Genomic DNA, 22,500 nt, shown 5'->3' on the forward strand with positions numbered 1-22,500 from the left:
GAAACAGCTACAGATCAGACTCACCACAGAGTCTCCAGTCGAAAGTCTGGACTCTTCACAAGATCATGAAGCTGCTGCAGAGATGAAGAGCTCAGGTTGTTGTTGTAGTCCAGGTAGCTGGGTCCTCTCAGGTCCAGGAGTCTCAGGTGGGAGGGGTTGGACTTCAGAGCTGAGATCAGAGAAGAACAGCTGATGTCTGACAACCTGCAGTTCCACAATCTGAATAAAGAATAAAAGAAGAAGATGAAATGCAGATCTCACACACACACACACACACACACACACACACACACACACACACACACACACACACACACACACACACACACACACAGCTGCAGTGATCAGATCATTGATTATTGATCAGACTGAGTGAAATGAGCTGAAAGTGAAGAGTCATTGTCAGTGTGAGAGAAGAACAAGTGGAAACATGAGACAACAACTATTTCAAACGTCCTTCATTCATGACATCAAAGTCAATGATTCAAGTTCTGAGTGAAGATCAATCAGGTTCAGTTGTGGATCAAAGATCTAAGATCTACAACAGTAACAGTCAGTGAACTGACCTCAGAGTCTCCAGTCTACAGTCTGGACTCTCCAGAAAACCACTCAGATGCTTCACTCCTGAATCCTGCAGCTTGTTTCTGCACAGGTCCAGGAGTCTCAGGTGGGAGGGGTTGGACTTCAGAGCTGAGACCAGAGAAGAACAGCTGATCTCTGACAAACTGCAGTTCCTCAATCTGAATAAAGAATAAAAGCAGTGAGTTGAGGACAAAGCTCCTTGTTGACAGCATTCAGTGTCTCATCATCTGTTCAGAGCTGAAGAAGCTTCAGAAAGAACAAGTTTAGAAAATCAAAGTCCATCAGCTGAAGCAACAGGAAGCAGGTTAAACAGTCACATCGAGAGAAAACAGCTCATTAATATTCATGAGAAGCTGCTGCTGCTTCAACACAGACGCAGTGACTCCGCCTCTTCACCTGTCAGCTCCACCTGTGGCTCCATCCAGACAAACTCATGTTGTGCAGCCACATTGATCAGAGATTTACTGACCATGCTCAAGACAACAAACATGTGAGGCTGAACTCTGTTACCATGACAACTAACGAGTAGAAACACATGTCGAATGAAGCTCAGAGACAGAAAAACCTGAAACACACCAGCTTATTATGGGATGTTGGCTTTGAATGTTTCACTATAAACATCACAGAGCCTCAGGAAAGAGATGGAGCCAGCAGCTATTGATTATAGATCAGTTATTGTCTGATACATCACATGTGTTTCTGTAGTGGAGGTGAAACATGAAGAGAAACAGAGACTGGACTAAAAACCAGTGAGGTGCAGTCAGGGCTTTGATTTATTCACTTCATCTAAAGTTGGATTCTTTTGGACTTTCAGATAACTTTACTACAAGTTCAATGTGTCAGAATGTGGTGATTTTCATGGTCTAATAAAAGCCAGTAAACAGAGCTAGCTTCTGTCCAGGCAGCAGCTGCACAAACCACTCAGCCATGTGTAGTATTACAGAGCAAAGGCCCAGAGCTGCTCTGCCTCTTCTGTCAGTACGGTGTGTATGTGGCTGTTTGCACATGTGCAGTAAGTTCCCACAGAGAGTTCACATGGAGGTGAAAAGGCACAACGCTACGCTGCCTCTTCACTTAACTGCACCATGTCTGAGCTGCACTTCTGTTCACGTTGCCTTGGTGAATGGTCAACACACAGACGTGTCCCCTGGCTTTTTAGCCTCCAGCAGTTTAGCAGCTAATTCAACTGCAGTGATGCTCCACTGGAGAGGTGAACACCTTAATGAGCTTCATCTGAAGAACAACAGCAGCTTTTATCTGACGGGAGACCAACGCCTGAGCTACGGTGGCTAACAGTTAGCAAGTTGTAACCTACTCTCTCTCTGACTCTCTTAGATACACACACACACACACAGCCCAGGTTGTGTGTCTTCTCTGTTGTAAACCTTGTAATAACAGCTTGTTGTGTACAGTTAACATCCTTGTTGCTCAGGTCACTGAAGTCAAGCCAGCCCACACTTTGTTTTAAGGTGCGCGCATATACGGCACATTACGGCAAGAGCGAGAAAGTGCCCGTAAAATGAAAGCAACGCCCCCGAAACGTCTGATGTTGCATTTCAAAATAAGAGCCGGCCTTTCAAAATAAAAGCCTTTAACACTGCATTTGTGTACATTTACAGTATTATTTTAAGAAAAACTGCTAGTTATTACTGTACCATTCCACTTCAGACTGATTGTACTCGACCTGAAGATGATACCCAGAAAAAATCAGACCAACCTGATGTGGAATTTCAGAATAAAAGCCCTCTGAACTTGCATATTTTTGTGTACATTTACAATATCATTAAAAAAAAACTGCTAGTTATTACTGTACCATTCCACTTCAGACTGATAGTACTCGACCTCAGGATGACACCCAGAAAAAATCAGACCAATCTGATGTGGAATTTCAGAATAAAAGCCCTCTGAACTTTGATATTTTTAAGTATTTGTGTACATTTACAGTATAATTAAAAGAAAACTGCTAGTTATTACTGTACCATTCCACTTCAGACTGATAGTACACGACCTGAAGATGATACCCAGAAAAAATCAGACCAATCTGATGTGGAATTTCAGAATAAAAGCCCTTCAGACTGAAAGTACTCGACCTGAAGATGACACCCAGAAAAAATCAGACCAATCTGATGTGGAATTTCAGAATAAAAGCCCTTCAGACTGAAAGTACTCGACCTGAAGATGACACCCAGAAAAAATCAGACCAATCTGATGTGGAATTTTAGAATAAAAGCCCTCTGAACTTTGATATTTTGTGTACATTTACAGTATAATTTAAAAAAAAACTGCTTGTTATTACTGTACCATTCCACTTCAGACTGAAAGTACTCGACCTGAAGATGACACCCAGAAAAAATCAGACCAATCTGATGTGGAATTTCAGAATAAAAGCCCTCTGAACTTTGATATTTTGTGTACATTTACAGTATAATTTAAAAAAAAAAACTGCTAGTTATTACTGTACCATTCCACTTCAGACTGATAGTACTCGACCTGAAGATGATACCCAGAAAAAATCAGACCAATCTGATGTTGAATTTCAGAATAAAAGCCCTCTGAACTTTGATATTTTTGTGTACATTTACAGTATCATTTAAAAAAAAAAAAAAAAAAAATGCTGGTTATTACTGTACCATTCAACTTCAGATTGATAGTACTCGACCTCAGGATGACACCCAGAAAAAAATCAGGGCGATCTGATGTGGAATTTAAATGAAACTGTAAATGTACACAAATCACTTAAAAATATTAAAGTTCAGAGGGCTTTTATTCTGAAATTCCACATCAGATTGGTCTGATTTTTTCTGGGTATCATCTTCAGGTCGAGTATTATCAGTCTGACGTGGAATGGTACAGTAATAACTAGCAGTTTTTTTTAAATGATACTGTAAATGTACACAAAATACTTCAAAATATTAAAGTTCAGAGGGCTTTTATTCTGAAATTCCATTAAAAGCCCTCTAAACTTTAATATTTTGAAATATTTTGTGTACATTTACAGTATAAATTCTTAAAAACTGCTAGTTATTACTGTACCATTCCACTTCAGACTGATAGTACTCGACCTCAGGATGACACCCAGAAAAAATCAGACCAATCTGATGTGGAATTTCAGAATAAAAGCCCTCTGAACTTTGATATTTTTAAGTATTTGTGTACATTTACAGTATAATTAAAAGAAAACTGCTAGTTATTACTGTACCATTCAACTTCAGACTGATAGTACTCGACCTGAAGATGATACCCAGAAAAAATCAGACCAATCTGATGTGGAATTTCAGAATAAAAGCCCTTCAGACTGAAAGTACTCGACCTGAAGATGACACCCAGAAAAAATCAGACCAATCTGATGTGGAATTTCAGAATAAAAGCCCTCTGAACTTGCATATTTTGAAGTATTTTGTGTACATTTACAGTATCATTGTTTTTTAAACTGCTAGTTATTACTGTACCATTCCACTTCAGACTGATAGTACTCGACCTGAGGATGACACCCAGAAAAAATCAGACCAATCTGATGTGGAATTTCAGAATAAAAGCCCTCTGAACTTGCATATTTTTAAGTATTTTGTGTACATTTACAGTATCTTTTTTTTTTAAACTACTAGTTATTACTGTACCATTCCACTTCAGACTGATAGTACTCGACCTGAAGATGACACCCAGAAAAAATCAGACCAATCTGATGTGGAATTTCAGAATAAAAGCCCTCTGAACTTGCATATTTTTGTGTACATTTACAGTATCATTTAAAAAAAAACAAACAAAAAAAATCTGCTAGTTATTACTGTACCATTCAACTTCAGATTGATAGTACTCGACCTGAAGATGATACCCAGAAAAAATCAGACCAATCTGATGTGGAATTTCAGAATAAAAGCCCTTCAGACTGAAAGTACTCGACCTGAAGATGACACCCAGAAAAAATCAGACCAATCTGATGTGGAATTTCAGAATAAAAGCCCTCTGAACTTGCATATTTTGAAGTATTTTGTGTACATTTACAGTATCATTGTTTTTTAAACTGCTAGTTATTACTGTACCATTCCACTTCAGACTGATAGTACTCGACCTGAGGATGACACCCAGAAAAAATCAGACCAATCTGATGTGGAATTTCAGAATAAAAGCCCTCTGAACTTGCATATTTTTAAGTATTTTGTGTACATTTACAGTATCTTTTTTTTTTAAACTACTAGTTATTACTGTACCATTCCACTTCAGACTGATAGTACTCGACCTGAAGATGACACCCAGAAAAAATCAGACCAATCTGATGTGGAATTTCAGAATAAAAGCCCTCTGAACTTGCATATTTTTGTGTACATTTACAGTATCATTTAAAAAAAAAAAAAAAAAAAAAAATCTGCTAGTTATTACTGTACCATTCAACTTCAGATTGATAGTACTCGACCTCAGGATGACACCCAGAAAAAAATCAGGGCGATCTGATGTGGAATTTAAATGATACTGTAAATGTACACAAATCACTTAAAAATATTAAAGTTCAGAGGGCTTTTATTCTGAAATTCCACATCAGATTGGTCTGATTTTTTCTGGGTATCATCTTCAGGTCGAGTACTATCAGTCTGAAGTGGAATGGTACAGTAATAACTAGCAGTTTTTTTTAAATGATACTGTAAATGTACACAAAATACTTCAAAATATTAAAGTTCAGAGGGCTTTTATTCTGAAATTCCACATCAGATTGGTCTGATTTTTTCTGGATGTCATCTTCAGGTCGAGTACTATCAGTCTGAAGTGGAATGGTACAGTAATAACTAGCAGGTTTTTTTAATTAATGCAGTGTTCAAGGCTTTTATTTTGAAAGGCCGGCTTTTATTTTGAAATGCCACATCAGACGTTTCGGGGTCATTGCTTTTTTCATTTTACGGGCACTTTCTCGCTCTTGCCGTAATGTGCCGTATATGCGCGCACCTTAAAACAACGTGTGGGCTGGCTTGACTTCAGTCTCAGGTTTGAGTGTGGATTGTGTTAAAGGTTTGTTGTGTGATGTGAGCGGTGCTCCAACATGTGATCCTGTTATTGATCTGAGTTGTGTGTTAATAACAGCTGATGTCAGGACGGCATGGATTGTGGGGAAAAGGTGTTGCACATGTTTAAGACTTGGATCTGTGTGAACCATTGTGCATGAATGTGTTTGTTGTGAGGTTGTTGTGTGATGAGCTGTCTGAGGTGCCGACCCCCCACAGCCCTGGTCTTGGTCTGTGAGCGCCTGCCTACCCTGTCCTACAGCCTCAGTGTGGATCAGTAGAATATCAGCCTCATGTCTGCAGCTCAGTATCAACACAACTTTCACATCACGTTCATCTGAGCACAGAAATAAAACAGAGTCTGACCTCAGAGTCTCCAGTCTACAGTCTGGACTCTCCAGAAAACCACTCAGACCCTTCACTCCTGAATCCTGCAGCTTGTTGTTGAAGCTCAGGTCCAGGTGTCTCAGGTGGGAGGGGTTGGACTTCAGAGCTGAGACCAGAGAAGAACAGCTGATCTCTGACAAACTGCAGCTCCACAATCTGAATAAAGAATAAAAGAAGAAGATGAAATGATTGATGATTGATCAGATGTGTCCTGATCAATGATCAGTGTGTAAATGAGTAGAGGGACTTTGTCCTTGTGTTGTTGTGGATCATCATCATGTGGCCCTCTACACACATCATCCACATGTCAGCACAGATTCATCAGCTGCTGCTGACCTCAGATCAGCCTGTCAATATACAATCAATATCTGATCAATACCTGTTGGACTAAACACTGACTACAACTCTCTGATTCAGGACTGAACTGGATCAAAGACACACACACACACACACACACACACACAGACACACAGAGAGGATGATAAACTGTGTGTGTGGTTAGCGGTTGCATGACTTCAGATCTTTTAAAGTCGACTCTAATGTTATGAAAGTCGAGTCGACGTCGAACAGTTGCTGATGACGTCGTTCATATATATTTTTTTAAGTATATATTTTTTGGCGTTTTTGCCTTTATTTGATAGACAGTGATATAGACAGGAAAGGGGGAGGCAGAGAGAGGGGGAATGACATGCAGGAAGGAAAGGTCTGCCCGACGCAGGATTCGAACCGGGGATGCCTGCGTTGAGGACTGTTGCCTCTACATGGGGCGGCCGCCTTAACCACTGCGCCACGCACCGCCCCAACGTTGTTCTAAAATCACAGGAGGAGGGAAACGCTTTGCAACAATCTGTATCCACTGACTGGTTGATAGAAATCAGTACAGAACAGCAGGTAAATAAACAACCAGTTGTAAATCAGTTTTTTTGTAACATACACTCCTATAGAAGTGAAAAGAAAATACTGGAGCTACTGTGTGTTAGGGAGGAAAACGACACAAGCAAAGGTCTGTAAGCCAATCCAATATCGTCCGGCTGCGGACACAAATGGGCGTTACTGTCGACCCGTTGCCGAGGCCAGGAACGCCCCCTTCGCAGCCAGGAACGCCCCCCCCTCTCCCCTTCTTCTTCGTCTACCCCTAATACATCCATGGTCTACCCGCGCTTGTCAACATCCGGGGGTTAATAGCTGGGTTAACATAGCCACATCCGCTAGTCAGTTTATACGACAGGTAGCGTAGAGCTACCATTAGTAAGCTAAGCAAGATAAAGAATGTTAATTTTAATTTAATCTTTCGTTTGATTTACATAGTCAGTTTGATTACGATCGAGATTTTTTTTTAACTTGATTTAACCTAATGGATTAAATTGACCGAATCTGTTCCCTTCGTCTTGACTAGGCTACTCGTTCTGTCCTCTTTTGATCCTCCTCCATGTTTTTCTTTCCTTTCCTTCATCCTTCCTTTTGACCCATCTGTTGAACTATCTTACCTCCATTTACCTTCCTTTCCTCCCAGGTTGGCATTTCAGTCTTTCCAGCTCACATTCGGATTTCTGTACACACGTTAGGCTGCAGAGCCTCCAGACAGGGCTGCTGTGTCCATAACGCTGCACACATGAAGCTTCACTTTTCATTCAAATAAACTAATGCAACTGCCACAATAAGATTTCATCAATGAAACCAGCATTTATCTCCTAAAAAGAGTTAAACCAGCCGGTGGTTTACCTCTAAAAACCTACGGATAAGTTCATTAACAGTCGTTTTCCCCCGCGAGGTGACGGAGTAGTCTGGCCGGTCGAGCACGTCAGGAGACGGGGTTGCTGCCTCTGTGATGTCCCGGTCACAGCTCATATTTATCCAATATTTATTTTATCCAAACGACGGCTGTTTAGAAGTTAACCTCGAAGCGAAGCTCCAGGTCCGAGCAGTGACCGCGGCATCACAGAGGCAGCAGCCCGGCTCCTGACGTGCTCCGCCGGCCAGCCTGCAATCGTCACCCCGGGGAGAAAACGACTGCTAATTAACTTACCCGATGGCTTTTAGAGGTTTACCACCGGCTGCTTAAACTTCTTTTAGGGAATAAATGTTGGTCTCTTTGATGAAATCTAACAACTGTGGCAGTAGCAGAAGTTTGTTTGAATAAAAAACCATGGTTGGACAGTGCTGCCTTGGGGTCAGTCTACGCACAGAAAACACCACATTTACATAAATAAATAAATACTTTAAAATGAGCCAGGCCTGTCTCAGAGCTGGCAAGACTCTCCGGTGGCATATTGAACGATTAAATGCCGTTAACGGGACGAGAGAGCAGTCAAAACGGCAGCTCCAAGCTAGCTACAGCGAGGGTAGGTTCATTTCCTGTTTACAAAGTAAAAGCACCTAAGCGATAAAAGGCAACGGGTATTTTATTTTGTGAAAATAACCGGAAGTGCGTTGCTCACTACGGCTAGTTTTACTAGCGCCAGAGAACGCCGACTTCGTCGGAACAAATTTGTAAACAGCGGGTATTTTGTCAGATTTTCAACACAGTGGGGATCTAAACGACCACTTTCTCGCCTGAAAATGTTTCAAATGTTGCTAAAGTTATATATTTACAGAGTTTAGCAGCAGCTAGCCGCTCGCTAGAATGCTACTTCAACCGGAAGTACGTCACATGAAAGGCTACCAGCCAGGAACGCCCATAGGCGTTCCCGTGTCATGACGGGAACGCCCCTGTCCGCAGCCAGACCCTTCTCAGCCAATCACCATCACATGTAGCGAACCACAGCCAGACAATGGTGAAGCTTGATGTTTTCAAGAAGCCTTTATTTATGTTCAGCCGTCATCCTTATTTGAACATAATTCTCCTTTTCCTTTCACTCATATCCGTTCTTCTTTCAACACCGTAGAGCTAAAGGACAGATAAATGAAATAAAATGAGCTCTTATGAAGTAAATAAAATAACCTTTGTGAATGATTTTCACCAAAATATGCCTTATGACAATATATATGAACCTTAATCAACATTTTACATGAGATAATGACAATAAAACGTTTGCCATAGACACATAACAGATTCAAAGACTATTGTTAGCTCAACATCACCACCATGAGGCCAAACATATGCACACTACACAGAGGCTAACATTAGCATCGCTATTAGCGTATGACAATTAGCATTTTCCCCACACATAGCCGGACATAAAACATGTTGTTTACACAATACCTTGTTCCCAATTCCAGCTGGGTGCTTAACCATTTTATGTAGAACCCTTTAGGAGCAGACTTATCATGCCTCACTGCACAGTTTGCCGTCTGCTTTGAGAAACGTAAAGAAAACAACGATACGGGAGCTTGTTACTTCCGGCGCCGGATCGCCAAAATAAAAGCACAGGAAGTGAATCTCTTTTTACCAGAAAGTCGTTTTTAGAGTTACTTACATCACAGTCCTGCTCAGTCACAGTTTTTGATTCTGGTTGATTGGTTGTTATTGTTTGTTGTTGTGCGCGACATAAAGCTGCCTATACGAGCAGAGTTTTTTTTTTTTTTGCGCTACCTTCACAACTTTCTTTTCATCAACGACCTGTGGAACACTTGCGTGCCGATCCGTGGAGAGCGATCAAGGATCAACACTGATCTGTTTCCAGTGCTCGTGCCCAAAAGGCAAAGGTAGAAGCTATACACAACCTAGAAAGTCAAAGTGTTGTTTTGATGGGCTTGTCTGTTGTTTTTGTTGTCTTTTTGTTTTGTTTAGTTTTTTCTCTGTCTTATGAATATGTCTGCTATGTACTGTTGATAATAATAATAATTATTATTAATCTAATGTTACCCCCGGGAAAAGGGTGGGGTCAAGGGGAATGGATAAATGGAATTGGAATGAAATAAAACAAAATTAAAAATTGATTAAAACAAAAAAAACACTGATCTGTTGCACCACTACTCCCTCCCTCATGATCATCCACATCCTCAACTAGAATAAAATTAATAACCAAGTTTATCAAGGCCGTGCATCAGCAACAGAAGACAATTTAAATCAATTAGGGTGACGGATTAGTTTCATTCAGCCACTCAGCTGTTGTTTCAAGCAGTTAGCAAGTTTTAACCTACTGACACTTAGACACTTTTACACACACACACACACACACACACACACACACACACACACACACACACACACACACACACACACACACACACACACACACACACTCAGACACACACACACACAGCCCAGGTTGTGTGTCTTCTCTGTTGTAAACCTTGTAATAACAGCTTGTTGTGTACAGTTAACATCCTTGTTGCTCAGGTGTGAGTGTGGATTGTGTTAAAGGTTTGTTGTGTGATGTGAGCGGTGCTCCAACATGTGATCCTGTTATTGATCCGAGTTGTGTGTTAATAACAGCTGATGTCAGGACGGCATGGATTGTGGGGAAAAGGTGTTGCACATGTTTAAGACTTGGATCTGTGTGAACCATTGTGCATGAATGTGTTTGTTGTGAGGTTGTTGTGTGATGAGCTGTCTGAGGTGCCGACCCCCCACAGCCCTGGTCTTGGTCTGTGAGCGCCTGCCTACCCTGTCCTACAGCCTCAGTGTGGATCAGTAGAATATCAGCCTCATGTCTGCAGCTCAGTATCAACACAACTTTCACATCACATTCATCTGAGCACAGAAATAAAACAGAGTCTGACCTCAGAGTCTCCAGTCTACAGTCTGGACTCTCCAGAAAACCACTCAGAGCCTTCACTCCTGAATCCTTCAGGTAGTTTCCACTCAGGTCCAGGTGTCTCAGGTGGGAGGGGTTGGACTTCAGAGCTGAGACCAGAGAAGAACAGCTGATCTCTGACAAACTGCAGTCCACCAATCTGAATAAAGAATAAAAGAAGAAGATGAAATGATTGATGATTGATCAGATGTGTCCTGATCAATGATCAGTGTGTAAATGAGTAGAGGGACTTTGTCCTTGTGTTGTTGTGGATCATCATCATGTGGCCTTCTACACACATCATCCACATGTCAGCACAGATTCATCAGCTGCTGCTGACCTCAGATCAGTCTGTCAATATACAATCAATATCTGATCAATACCTGTTGGACTAAACACTGACTACAACTCTCTGATTCAGGACTGAACTGGATCAAACAAACACACACACACACACACAGGATGATAAACTGTGTGTGTGGTTAGTAGTTGCATGACTTCAGATTTTTTAAAGTCGACTCTAATGTTATGAAAGTTGAGTCGACGTCGTTCATATCTTTTTTTTTTTTTTTAAGTATATATTTTTTGGTGTTTTTGCCTTTATTTGATAGACAGTGATATAGACAGGAAAGGGGGAGGCAGAGAGAGGGGGAATGACATGCAGGAAAGGTCTGCCCGACGCGGGATTCAAACCGGGGACACCTGCGTTGAGGACTGTAGCCTCTACATGGGGCGGCCGCCTTAACCACTGCGCCACGCACCGCCCCAACATCGTTCATATTTTTACCGTCATAACTAAAATCACAGGAGGAGGGAAACGCTTTGCAACAATCTGTATCCACTGACTGGTTGATAGAAATCAGTACAGAACAGCAGGTAAATAAACAACCAGTTGTAAATCAGTTTTTTTTGTAACATACACTCCTATAGAAGTGAAAAGAAAATACTGGAGCTACTGTGTGTTAGGGAGGAAAACGACACAAGCAAAGGTCTGTAAGCCAATCACCATCACAGTCCTGCTCAGTCACAGTTTTTGTTTTTCGATTCTGGTTGATTGGTTGTTATTGTTTGTTGTTGTGCGCGACATAAAGCTGCCTATACGAGCAGAGTTTTTTTTTGGCGCTACATTCACAACTTTCTTTTCATCAACGACCTGTGGAACACTTGCGTGCCGATCCGTGGAGAGCAATCAAGGATCAACACTGATCTGTTTCCAGGGCTCGTGCCCAAAAGGCAAAGGTAGAAGCTATACACAACCTAGAAAGTCAAAGTGTTGTTTTGATGGGCTTGTGTGTTGTTTTTGTTGTCCTTTTGTTTTGTTTTGTTTTTTCTCTGTCTTATGAATATGTCTGCTATGTACTGTTGATAATAATAATAATTATTATTAATCTAATGTTACCCCCGGGAAAAGGGTGGGGTCAAGGGGAATGGATAAATGGAATTGTAATGAAATAAAACAAAATAAAAAATTGATTAAAAAAAAAAAAAAAAAACACTGATCTGTTGCTCCACTACTCCCTCCCTCATGATCATCCACATCCTCAACTAGAATAACATTAATAACCAAGTTTATCAAGGCCGTGCATCAGCAACAGAAGACAATTTAAATCAATTAGGGTGACGGATTAGTTTCATTCAGCCACTCAGCTGTTGTTTCAAGCAGCTCTCCACTTGTGCTGCCAAACTCACCTGATCAGCGACGAGTCGACATCAAGCTCAAAATGTCATTGTGGAGCAGTAAAGTCGAGTCTGTGCAACACACACACACACACACACACACACACACACACACACACATCAGCTTCTCCGGCCTCAGATCTACATCACATCTGCTCAGCTTCAGCTACAGTGGCTGATCCAGCTGTTCTGTTAGCAGCTTCATCTGAGAGCAGCTCATCATCATCATCATCATCATCATCATCATCATCATCATCATCATCATCATCATCATCATCACCACCACCACCACACTGACCGCTGAGTGACCTCTGACCCTTCACCTTCTACCAGCTGCAGTAACATGGAGTCACAATCAGTCGCTGCTTCAAACTGAACTTCACACATTTGAACTGAACACAGACAAAAGTCCAACAGGTCCAGTCAGTGAACTCACCTCAGAGTCTCCAGTCGACAGTTTGGACTCTCCAGTCCAGCACACACAACCTTCACTGATGAATCACTCAGGTTGTAGTTTTCACTCAGGTCCAGTTGTGTCAGGTGGGAGGGGTTGGACTTCAGAGCTGAGGCCACGACTTCACAGTGACTCTCTGAGAGTTCACAACCAACAAGTCTGTGAAGAGAGAAAATATCAAATGTGTCAGAATCAAACCAGATGAAAGCTGCAGTAAAAACACAGTTGATGCATCTGATGATGTGATGAACATCTGAGCTTCAGCTCATCTTCTCTGACTGAGTTGATCCTCATCACTCTGACAGGATGGACGGGACCCTGAAGCAAAGCCTGCTCACTCTATATTATCCCTTACGTAATGTTTTCAAAGTCAAACTAAGAATAATGAAAAGAAAAATTGTGTTTATCTGAACTACTGATCTAAACTGCTAATCAATAATTATATTGATCATTTCTGGACTCACCGAGCCTTCCTGCAGTTCCTCACAGCTGGGATCAGTCTCCATCGTCCCTCCTCTGATGTCTTGTACTTGCTCAGGTCCAACTCGTCCAGAACCTGCTCTGACATCTGCAGCATGTAGGCCAGAGCTGAACACTGGATCTCAGAGAGTTCCTCTGATCTGTTCTCTGACTTGAGGAACTGTTGGATCTCCTGATGAACTGACTGGTCCTTCATCTCCGTCAGACAGTGGAAGATGTTGATGCTTCTGTCAGGAGAGATTTTATCACTCTTCATCTCCTTCAGGTTGTTGATGGTTCTCTGGATGGTTTCTGGACTGTTGTCTGTCTGACCCAGCAGACCTCCTAACAGCCTCTGGTTGGACTCCAGAGAGAGGCCATGAAGGAAGCGAACAAACAGGTCCAGGTGACCATTTCTACTGCAGAGGGATTTCTGCATGGCTCCCTGCAGGAAGACATCCAGGGTTAGAGGACTGTTATTGATCTGTGGATGACTTTTATTGATCTGTGGATGACTGTCATTGATCTGTGGAGGACTTTTACCGATCACTGGAGGACTGCTTGCATTGAATCCAAAAAAATTCTGAAGCTTCTTAAACAAAGACTTCTGTTTTGGTTTCTCTCTCTGTTTGTAGTTTTCTTCTTTTTCTTCTTTGCCGCCGCTGCTACTGCCGCCACCGTCTTTTTCTGCTAAGGACAAGTCACTGAAATAATGTTCCTTGACTTGTTCTCTCAGGAACTTCTTGAGGACCTGTGTGTTCCTGTTGGTGAAACAGTGGAACATGTAGACTGCAGCCAGAAACTCCTGAACACTCAGATGAACAAAGCAGTAGACTGTTTTCTGGAAGATCACACTCTCTCTTTTGAAGATCTCAGTACAGAGTCCTGAGTTCACCAAGGCCTCTGTGACATCCAGACCACACTGCTCCAGGTCTTCTTGGTAGAACATGATGTTTCCTTCCTCCAGCTGTTCAAACGCCAGCCTCCCCAGCTTCAGAAGAACTTCCCTGTCGGCCTCCGTCAGCTCCTGTGGACTCGTCTCATGTCCTTCACCGTACTTGTTCTTCTTCCTCTTTGTCTGGACCAGCAGGAAGTGTGAGAACAGGTCAGTCGTGGTCTTGGGCAGCTCTCCTCTCTGGTCTGTGGTCAACATGTGCTCCAGAACTGTAGCACTGATCCAGCAGAAGACTGGGACTTGACACATGATGTGGAGGGTCCTGGACGTCTTGATGTGTGAGATGATTCTTCTGGACAGATCTTCATCACTGGACCTCCTCCTGAAGTACTCCTCTATCTGGGCGTTAGTGAAGCCTCGGACCTCTGTTACCCTGTCAACACATGTAGGAGGGATCTGATTGGCTGCTGCAGGTCTGGAGGTGATCCAGACCAGAGCCGAGGGAAGCAGATTCCCCTGGATGAGGTTTGTCAGCAGCACGTTGACTGATGACGTCTGTGTGACATCAGACACAACCTCCCTGTTGTTGAAGTCCAGTGACAGTCGGCTTTCATCCAGGCCGTCAAAGATGAAGAGAAGTTTACAGACAGCCAGCTGCTCTGCTGTGACCTTCTGTAATGTTGGATGGAAAACATGGAGCAGCCTGAGAAGACTCAACCGCTGATCTCTGATCAGGTTCAGCTCCCTGAACGAAAGCAGAACCAGCAGACTGACATCTTGGTTCTCCAAGCCCTCGGCCCAGTCCAGAGTGAACTTCTGCACCGAGAAGGTTTTTCCAACGCCAGCGACGCCGTTGGTCAGAACCACTCTGATGGGTCTCTGTTGGACAGGTGAGACCGTAGAGACGTCCTCTCTCTGTTGGACAGGTGAGACCGTAGAGACGTCCTCTCTCTGTTGGACAGGTGAGACCGTAGAGACGTCCTCTCTCTGTTGGACAGGTGAGACCGTAGAGACGTCCTCTCTCTGTTGGACAGGTAAGTCTTTAAAGATGTCGTTGCACTTGATTGGAGTGTCATGGAGGGTCTTCTTCTTGGACGTTGTCTCCAGCTGTCTCACCTCATGTTGGGTATTAACCTCTTCACTCTGTCCCTCTGTGATGTAGAGCTCAGTGTAGATCCTGTTGAGGAGGGTTCCACTTCCTGTTCCACTTCCTGTTCCCTCAGTTCCTTCAGTCACTCGTTCACATCTGCTCCTCAGACTGATCTTATGTTGATCTAAAACCTCCTGCAGACCACGATCTGCTGAGAGAGAAGAGACAGAGTCAGACTGAAGACAGAGAGTCTGACAATCTGATCAGATTATTTTCATCAGCTACAGAAAAACTACAGACAACAAAGAGAAGGTTTGAATCATCATCTTAAATGTCAGTGCTGTGTGATGGAACAATGACTCTGGAGAAAACAACAGGTCCTGGTTTCACAAATGACCACATCAGCAGACAGATGTTCAGTCTCACTTTGTCCACAGCTGCTCTGATTGGCTGCCTGCAGCTCACCTCTGGCTCTGGGTCTTTGTCCACACTGGGGACAGGAGGGGGGTCCTGAAGAACCAGACTGGTCCCAGTCTGAGGTGAAGCACTGTCTGCAGAACCAGTGTCCACAGCTGGTGGAGACTGGATCCTTCAGGACGTCCTGACAGAGACCACAGCAGGACAGCTGCTGGTCCACAGAGACACCACTCCTCTTCCTCCTGTCAAGACATTTCTGGATCAACAACATGTCACAGCTCCACATCTGAGCTCTGATTGGTTAACCTCCTCAAGGGGGCGGGGCTTCAGTAACCAGAGGAGCAGAGAGAGAGAAAGTAGAGGAAGACGAGTGTAGAGAGACGAGCTGAATGAAGACCTGGTCCTGAACTGGTCTGGTTTCTGTCTCTGAGGTTTGTTGTGAACCTTCAGAGTCTGATGGATCTGGTTCCTGGTTTCTCTCTGTTTCCTTCACACGAGTCTAATGACTGAATCATCTTCAGCTCAGTTTACAGTAGAAACTGTCTCTTACCGTGACTCTGAAGGTCCAGGTCCAGGTCCAGACTTGAAGTTTAGAGGAAACTCTCTGGACCAGTCACTCTTCATGGACAGACAGATGGATCCTGGAGACTCTGCTCTCAGTCTGTGGTTCTGACCTCTGCAAACACAAACATGTTTTTATTAGGGCCGGGACTCGATTAAAAAAATTAATCGAATGAATTAGAGGCTTTGTAATTAATTAATCGCAATTAATCGCATTTTAATCGCATATAAATATTTGACCTGAGAACCGTGAACAGTTTTTTTTTCACATGGATTTTAGTATACCATTGAATGACTGAATACATAAGCTTAAGCATTCAAGGTGGTACTTAACCAAGACCAACAGACTAGGGATGCAAATTATCGATTAATTCATTAATCGATATTTGATACATACAGATTAAATGGTCTTTCCTTCCAATACACTATGATGATTACTGTAGTATTTAACTAGGCTACTTAAATCACAGTAGCATAAACTGATTTGTTGAACTCAGCCTGATGTAAACATCAATAAAACTCAGTAACCAATCACACAGCAGCTCCATGTTGTCCCTGTGTGATGTTCAGGGACAGGTCAGGACAGTCTGAAGACAGAGCTCTGAGGGTGAAGTCCTATCATAATGAGATGAGCTGCACCTGTGACAGTGACAGGTCATAGATATAGCGCTGCAGCTGAGCGCATTCTGTGTATCTATGTGCAGGCAGAGATCAGAGATGGTGTTTTAAATAACCATGCTAGCATTTCACCAGCTCTCATCTCTGCCAGTCTCTCTTTTGGTGAGAAAAAAAAAAAAAAAAAATCGATTTTTTTTATAAGTGTGATTAAAATGCGTTAATTTTTTTAACGCGTTAATTTTTTTGTAATTAATTAATCGTAATTAACGCGTTAAAGTCCCAGCCCTAGTGTTTATTCACATCACATTGATCAGTGGACACACACACACACACACACACACACACATGTTTCCTCTTCTGTGACGTCACACACACTTCAGGTTTTTATCTGGTCTCTTACTGTGAGTCTGGAGGTTCATGTTTGGACCGGTCACTCTCCAGAGACTTTGATCTGTCCTCCTGTTCCTCCACATTAACACTCATCTTCAGGACTTCAGTCAGTCTGAGAGGGAAACCAGTAACACACACACACACAGAATCAAGACACACCCAAATGCACCGAGGACAAACTATAATCACTTCCTTGTCTGATCCAGTCGTCGACCTCCACCACTCATAGTACTTTGACATTAAATCCATTTTCATCCAGTCACCGTGACCTTTGACCTTTGATGTTTGTTCTGAGTTTGAAGAAGTTGTGTGGAGGTGAATCTGAGACAATGTGCTGACGTATGTACGGACTACGTCTGACTCTTCTTCCCTCCACAGTCCACACAGACACACTGACTCTCACACTCTGACACATCAAAAACAACAACAACAATAATAATAATAATAATAATAATAATAATAATAATAATAATAATGTTGTGTTGACACTCACTCGCCTCAGACTTCAGTTTCTCTCCTTCTGCTCTTCATTCACTCTAACATGGCGTCTGAACAGCTGCTCTGTGTTTACTGGAAATCCCACAAGTTCATGGTGCCAGAGGGAGGGGAAGTCACTTTCTACAGTAGAGTGGCGCCACCTGCTGGGTAACTCCTGGTATTACACCTGTATGGACAGGTGAACTCTGACACCATGAATAAACAGTGAGCTGAGATCCAGCTGTGGTAGAAGAGCTGCTGAGAGATTTAAAGACACTCCACTACAAGTTACAGCTCAGTCTGTTCTCTGTCTTATTCATCACACATGTTGTCATCAACTAATTTGTGTCTCAGTGTTGTAACTTAACTCGCCCCGGTCTGGCAACACGACCATATATGGAAAACACAACCACAACTAAATGTAAGTCCACACAGAAACCAGGAGGATACAAGGAGAATCATGATGAACTCCTTTTAGAAATGCACTCATTGACATAATGTGTTCCCCAGCCCCTTACCCTAACCTTAACCATTACTCTTAACCTAACTTAAACCTAATTATAACCTAAAGTCTTAACCCTCAAACAGCCCTTGGAAAAAGTGAGGACCGGACAAAATGTCCTCACTTCCCCTAAATGTCCTCACTCTGTTGGTTAAAAACTCTTGACGGTCCTCACAACGTAGTAAATACAAGAACACACACGCACACACACACACACACACACACACACACACACACACACACATCTTACAGGTGTTTTTCTGTGGGAACAGAAGCTGATTGTGCTGAGTTCATCTCTGACTCTGGGATTAGAAAGAATAAATTATCATGTGTAACAAGTGGGCGTGTCACTGGTGGCCAATCACATTATCAGCATTATTTTCATCTCTCTCTGATTGGTTCAGGACGGCTACTTGCTACAGTGGACCTGATGTGTTCAGAGGAGGAGGAGGAGGAGGAGGAAGAGGAGGAGGAGGAGGAGGAGGAGGAGGAGGAGGAGTTGTTTCTAATCTTGACAGTGATTTTAAACTAGACCAACAGATCAACCAGTTTTTGAGTCCTGGTCCTGGTTCTGGTCCTGGTCCTGGTCCTGGTTCTGGTTCCAGCTGGTTCTGGTCCTGGTCCTGGTCCTGGTCCTGGTCCTGGTCCTGGTTCCAGCTGGTCCTGGTTCTGGTTCCAGCTGGTTCTGGTCCTGGTCCTGGTTCTGGTCCTGGTCCTGGTCCTGGTCCTGGTCCTGGTTCTGGTCCTGGTCCTGGTCCTGGTCCTGGTTCTGGTCCTGGTCCTGGTTCCAGCTGGTTCTGGTCTTGATCCTGGTCCTGTTCCTGGTTCTGGTCCTGGTCCTGGTCCTGGATCCAGCTGGTCCTGGTCCTGGTCCTGGTCCTGGTTCTGGTTCTGGTTCTGGTCCTGGTCCTGGTCCTGGTCCTGGTCCTGGTTCTGGTTCTGGTCCTAGTTCCTGGTTCCTGGTCCTGGTCCTGGTCCTGGTCCTGGTCCTGGTTCCTGGTTCTGGTTCTGGTCCTGGTCCTGGTCCTGGTCCTGGTCCTGGTCCTGGTCCTGGTCCTGGTCCTTGTCCTGGTCCTGGTTCTGGTTCTGGTCCTGGTCCTGGTCCTGGTCCTGGTCCTGGTCCTGGTCCTGGTTCCTGGTTCTGGTCCTGGTCCTGGTCCTGGTCCTGGTCCTGGTCCTGGTTCTGGTTCTGGTCCTGGTCCTGGTCCTGGTCCTGGTTCTTGTCCTGGTCCTGGTCCTGGTCCTGGTCCTGGTCCTGGTCCTGGTCCTGCTTCTGGTCCTGGTCCTGGTCCTGGTCCTGCTTCTGGTCCTGGTCCTGGTCCTGGTCCTGGTCCTGGTCCTGGTCCTGGTTCTGGTCCTGGTCCTGGTCCTGGTCCTGGTCCTGGTCCTGGTCCTAATCCTGGTCCTGGTCCTGGTCCTGGTCCTGGTCCTGGTCCTGGTCCTGGTCCTAATCCTGGTCCTGGTCCTGGTCCTGGTCCTGGTCCTGGTCCTGGTCCTGGTCCTGGTCCTAATCCTGGTCCTGGTCCTGGTCCTGGTCCTGGTCCTGGTCCTGGTCTCCGTGGTCACCTCCCTCATAGGTGAAGCAGCAGCAGCAACGAGCATCAGGCTGAGCAGCAGAAACAGGATGGAAGGTCTGGGGTCGACTGATGCCTCATTCATGTTCAGGGGTTCAGTCGCCACTCGGCTAAAGGTGCAGTTCACGTATTACAGAACCGTCTCTGACCTGGAGGAGTTACGCTGCGTTCAAAACAACTCGGAGGTCGGGATTCCCAACTCGGAAATGTCCGACTTCCGACATCATTGCGTTCACGCTGCAGGAACTCGGAAGAAAAGAAACATGGATACCTGAAGGAAGTTTGGCGTATTATTGTGGCTCATCGCTGAATACGAGAAATAAATGCAGCAGTAAATGATGTTTATTTTGGAGGAGAGGAGACGCCGCAGATGAGTGCACATATAATGTTACAGCCTCGATAACAGTTTAACGTTATTTCCAGACTGCAATTTCACACTATACAACAATCACAGCTTAATATAAACGTATTTCATAGAGGCTACTGCAATAATACACAAAAATATGCATTAAAACCTCAACAAATAACTTAAAATGTCTAAATTCTAACCGTTTAAGACGAGGGCCGCCATGTTTTGATGTTGTCATGACGTCAAGTCGGAAAGTCGGAGCTCTGATATGATACCCGAGTTCCCGACCTGTAATTTCCGAGTTCGACGCCGTTCAATTCATTTTTTACAACTCGGAGCTATTTTTTTTCCGACTTCCGAGTTGTCTTAAACGCAGCATTAGTGTGTGTGTGTGTGTGTGTGTGTGTGTGTGTGTGTGTGTGTGTGTGTGTGTGTGTGTGTGTGTGGTGTTTTATGTTGTGTAGTCGACCAGTCTCTGCTCCTCAGTCTCTGAAACACTGAATGTTTGTTCATGTTGCTGCTGTTGATCTGTATGTGGCTGATTTGATGCTTCTGCTTTTATGGAGGTGAAGTATTTGATGAATTAAAGGGAAAGTTAAAGGTCAAAGGTCTCTCTTCTCTCCTCCCCCTCTCGCTTCCTCCCTCCCCCCTTCTCTCTCTCTCTCTCTCCTCTTCCCTCCTCCCCTCTCTCTCCTTTCTCTTTCTCTTCCTCCCTCCCTCTAAGTCTCTCCCTGTCTCCCCCTCTATCTACGCTCTCTTTCTCCCCCTTCTCTCTCTCTCTCATCCCCCACTTCCTCTATCCTCTCCCTCTTTCTCTCTGCCCCCTCCCCCTAAATCTCTCCCCCTCCCTCCCTCTTCTCTCCCTCTTTCTCTCTCCTCTCCCTCTTTCTCTCTGTCCCCTCTCTCCCTCCCTCCCTCTTCTCTCTCCCTCTCTCCCTCTCTCCCCTTCCCCCCCCCCCCTCTCTCCCCCTCTATCTTCCTCCCTCCCTCTAAGTCTCTCCCTTTCCCCCCTTTCTTTCTCTCTCTCTCCTCCCCCTCTTCCTCTCTCTTTCCCCTCTTTCCTCTCTCTCTCCTCTGCTCCCCCTCCCTCACTCTCTCTATCCTCTTTCTCTCTGCCCCCTCTAAGTCTATCCCTCTCTCCTCCCCCACTTCCTCTATCCTCTCCCTCTTTCTCTCTGCCCCCTCCCCCTAAGTCTCTCCCCCTCCCTCCCTCTTCTCTCCCTCTTTCTCTCTCCTCTCCCTCTTTCTCACTGTCCCCTCCCTCCCTCCCTCCCTCCCTCTTCTCTCTCCCTCTCTCCCCATCCCTCCCCCTCTCTCTCTCCTCTTCCTCTTTCTCTCTGCCCTTCCTTCCCTCCCTCCCCCTCTCTTCTCTCTCCCCCTCTATCTTCCTCCCTCCCTCTAGGTCTCTCCCTGTCTCCCCCCTCTCTCTTCCCCCCTTCTCTCTCTCTCTCTCCTCACCCCTCTTCCTCTCTCTCCTCCCTCCCTCCCTCTCTCTCTCCCTCCTCTTTCCTCTCTCTCTCCTCTTCTCCCCCTCCCTCACTCTATCTCTCTATCCTCTTCCTCTCTGCCCCCCTCTAAGTCTCTCTCTCCTCCCCCTCTTCCTCTCTCTTCTCTCTTCTCTATCCTCTCCTTTCTCTCTGCCTCCATCCCTCTGTCTCTCCTTTTCTCCCCTCTCTCTTCCCATCCCTCTCTCTTCTTTCTCCTCTCTCCTTCCTTTACTGTAGTGAAGTTGTATTTTGATGATGTTTTATTGTCCAATCACGTCCCATCGTTTGTAGCTCATTAACAGCGTCACATGTAAACGACACTAATAACCATTAAACATTAATTATCTAGATCTAATAACTCTGAGACCAGATTGACACAGTGAAGTCAGTGATGTGTAAAAAGCTGCTGTAACTCTGATCGACCACCAGGTGTCGCTGTGTTCACATGTCTGAAGCTTCGTCAGGTTTTGTGAATGAGTTTGTGTCCTGGTTTAATAACTCATGACTCTTCAGGCTGCGTTCAAGGAAACCGGTTTTTCCTCAGACTCCAGTGAAGTGGATTCACGTCACGTTCAGGTGAGTCAGGTGATCTGACGCTGCTCGTCTCCTGACGTCGGATCAGACCGAGGCTTCATGTGTGTGTGTGTGTGTGTGTTCTTGTTCTTACTACGTTGTGAGGACCGGAGAGAGTTTTTCACCAGAGTGACGACATTTTTGAGAAGTGAGGACATTTTTTTTGGCCTCACAAAGACAGCAATACAAGAGTGTGTGTTTCTAGTTCTGGTTCTTTCTGGTTCAGGTTTAGTTCTCTGTCCTGATCTTCAGACTGTAGATGTTCCCTCTCCTCCCTCGCCGACACCGACAGGACAAGATAAAAAAAAAAAATCTTTATATCCATGTTAAGTTCTGAA

The 22,500-nt window shown here is 44.3% G+C and overlaps 2 protein-coding genes across 2 annotated transcripts in view; both read right to left on the bottom strand.

The window, feature by feature from the left end:
• Positions 1 to 17,449, bottom strand: part of LOC146986551 (protein NLRC3-like) — a 37,336-nt gene extending 19,887 nt beyond the window's left edge. The window contains exons 1-4 of the mRNA XM_085780392.1: positions 17,390 to 17,449; positions 13,235 to 15,450; positions 12,753 to 12,929; positions 5,940 to 6,116 (exon numbers count right to left, since the gene is read on the bottom strand). Of these exons, the coding sequence (XP_085636518.1) occupies positions 5,940 to 6,116; positions 12,753 to 12,929; positions 13,235 to 15,450; positions 17,390 to 17,449 (2,630 nt within the window). The remainder of the gene's footprint in view (positions 1 to 5,939; positions 6,117 to 12,752; positions 12,930 to 13,234; positions 15,451 to 17,389) is intronic.
• Positions 1 to 22,500, bottom strand: part of LOC146986534 (uncharacterized) — a 1,046,957-nt gene that overhangs the window by 687,572 nt on the left and 336,885 nt on the right. The gene's annotated exons all lie outside the window — the stretch shown is intronic.

Source organism: Trachurus japonicus, chromosome 6 (genome assembly GCF_045865225.1).
Source record: "Trachurus japonicus isolate A0001 chromosome 6, Traja_1.0".
Lineage (NCBI taxonomy): Eukaryota > Metazoa > Chordata > Actinopteri > Carangiformes > Carangidae > Trachurus > Trachurus japonicus.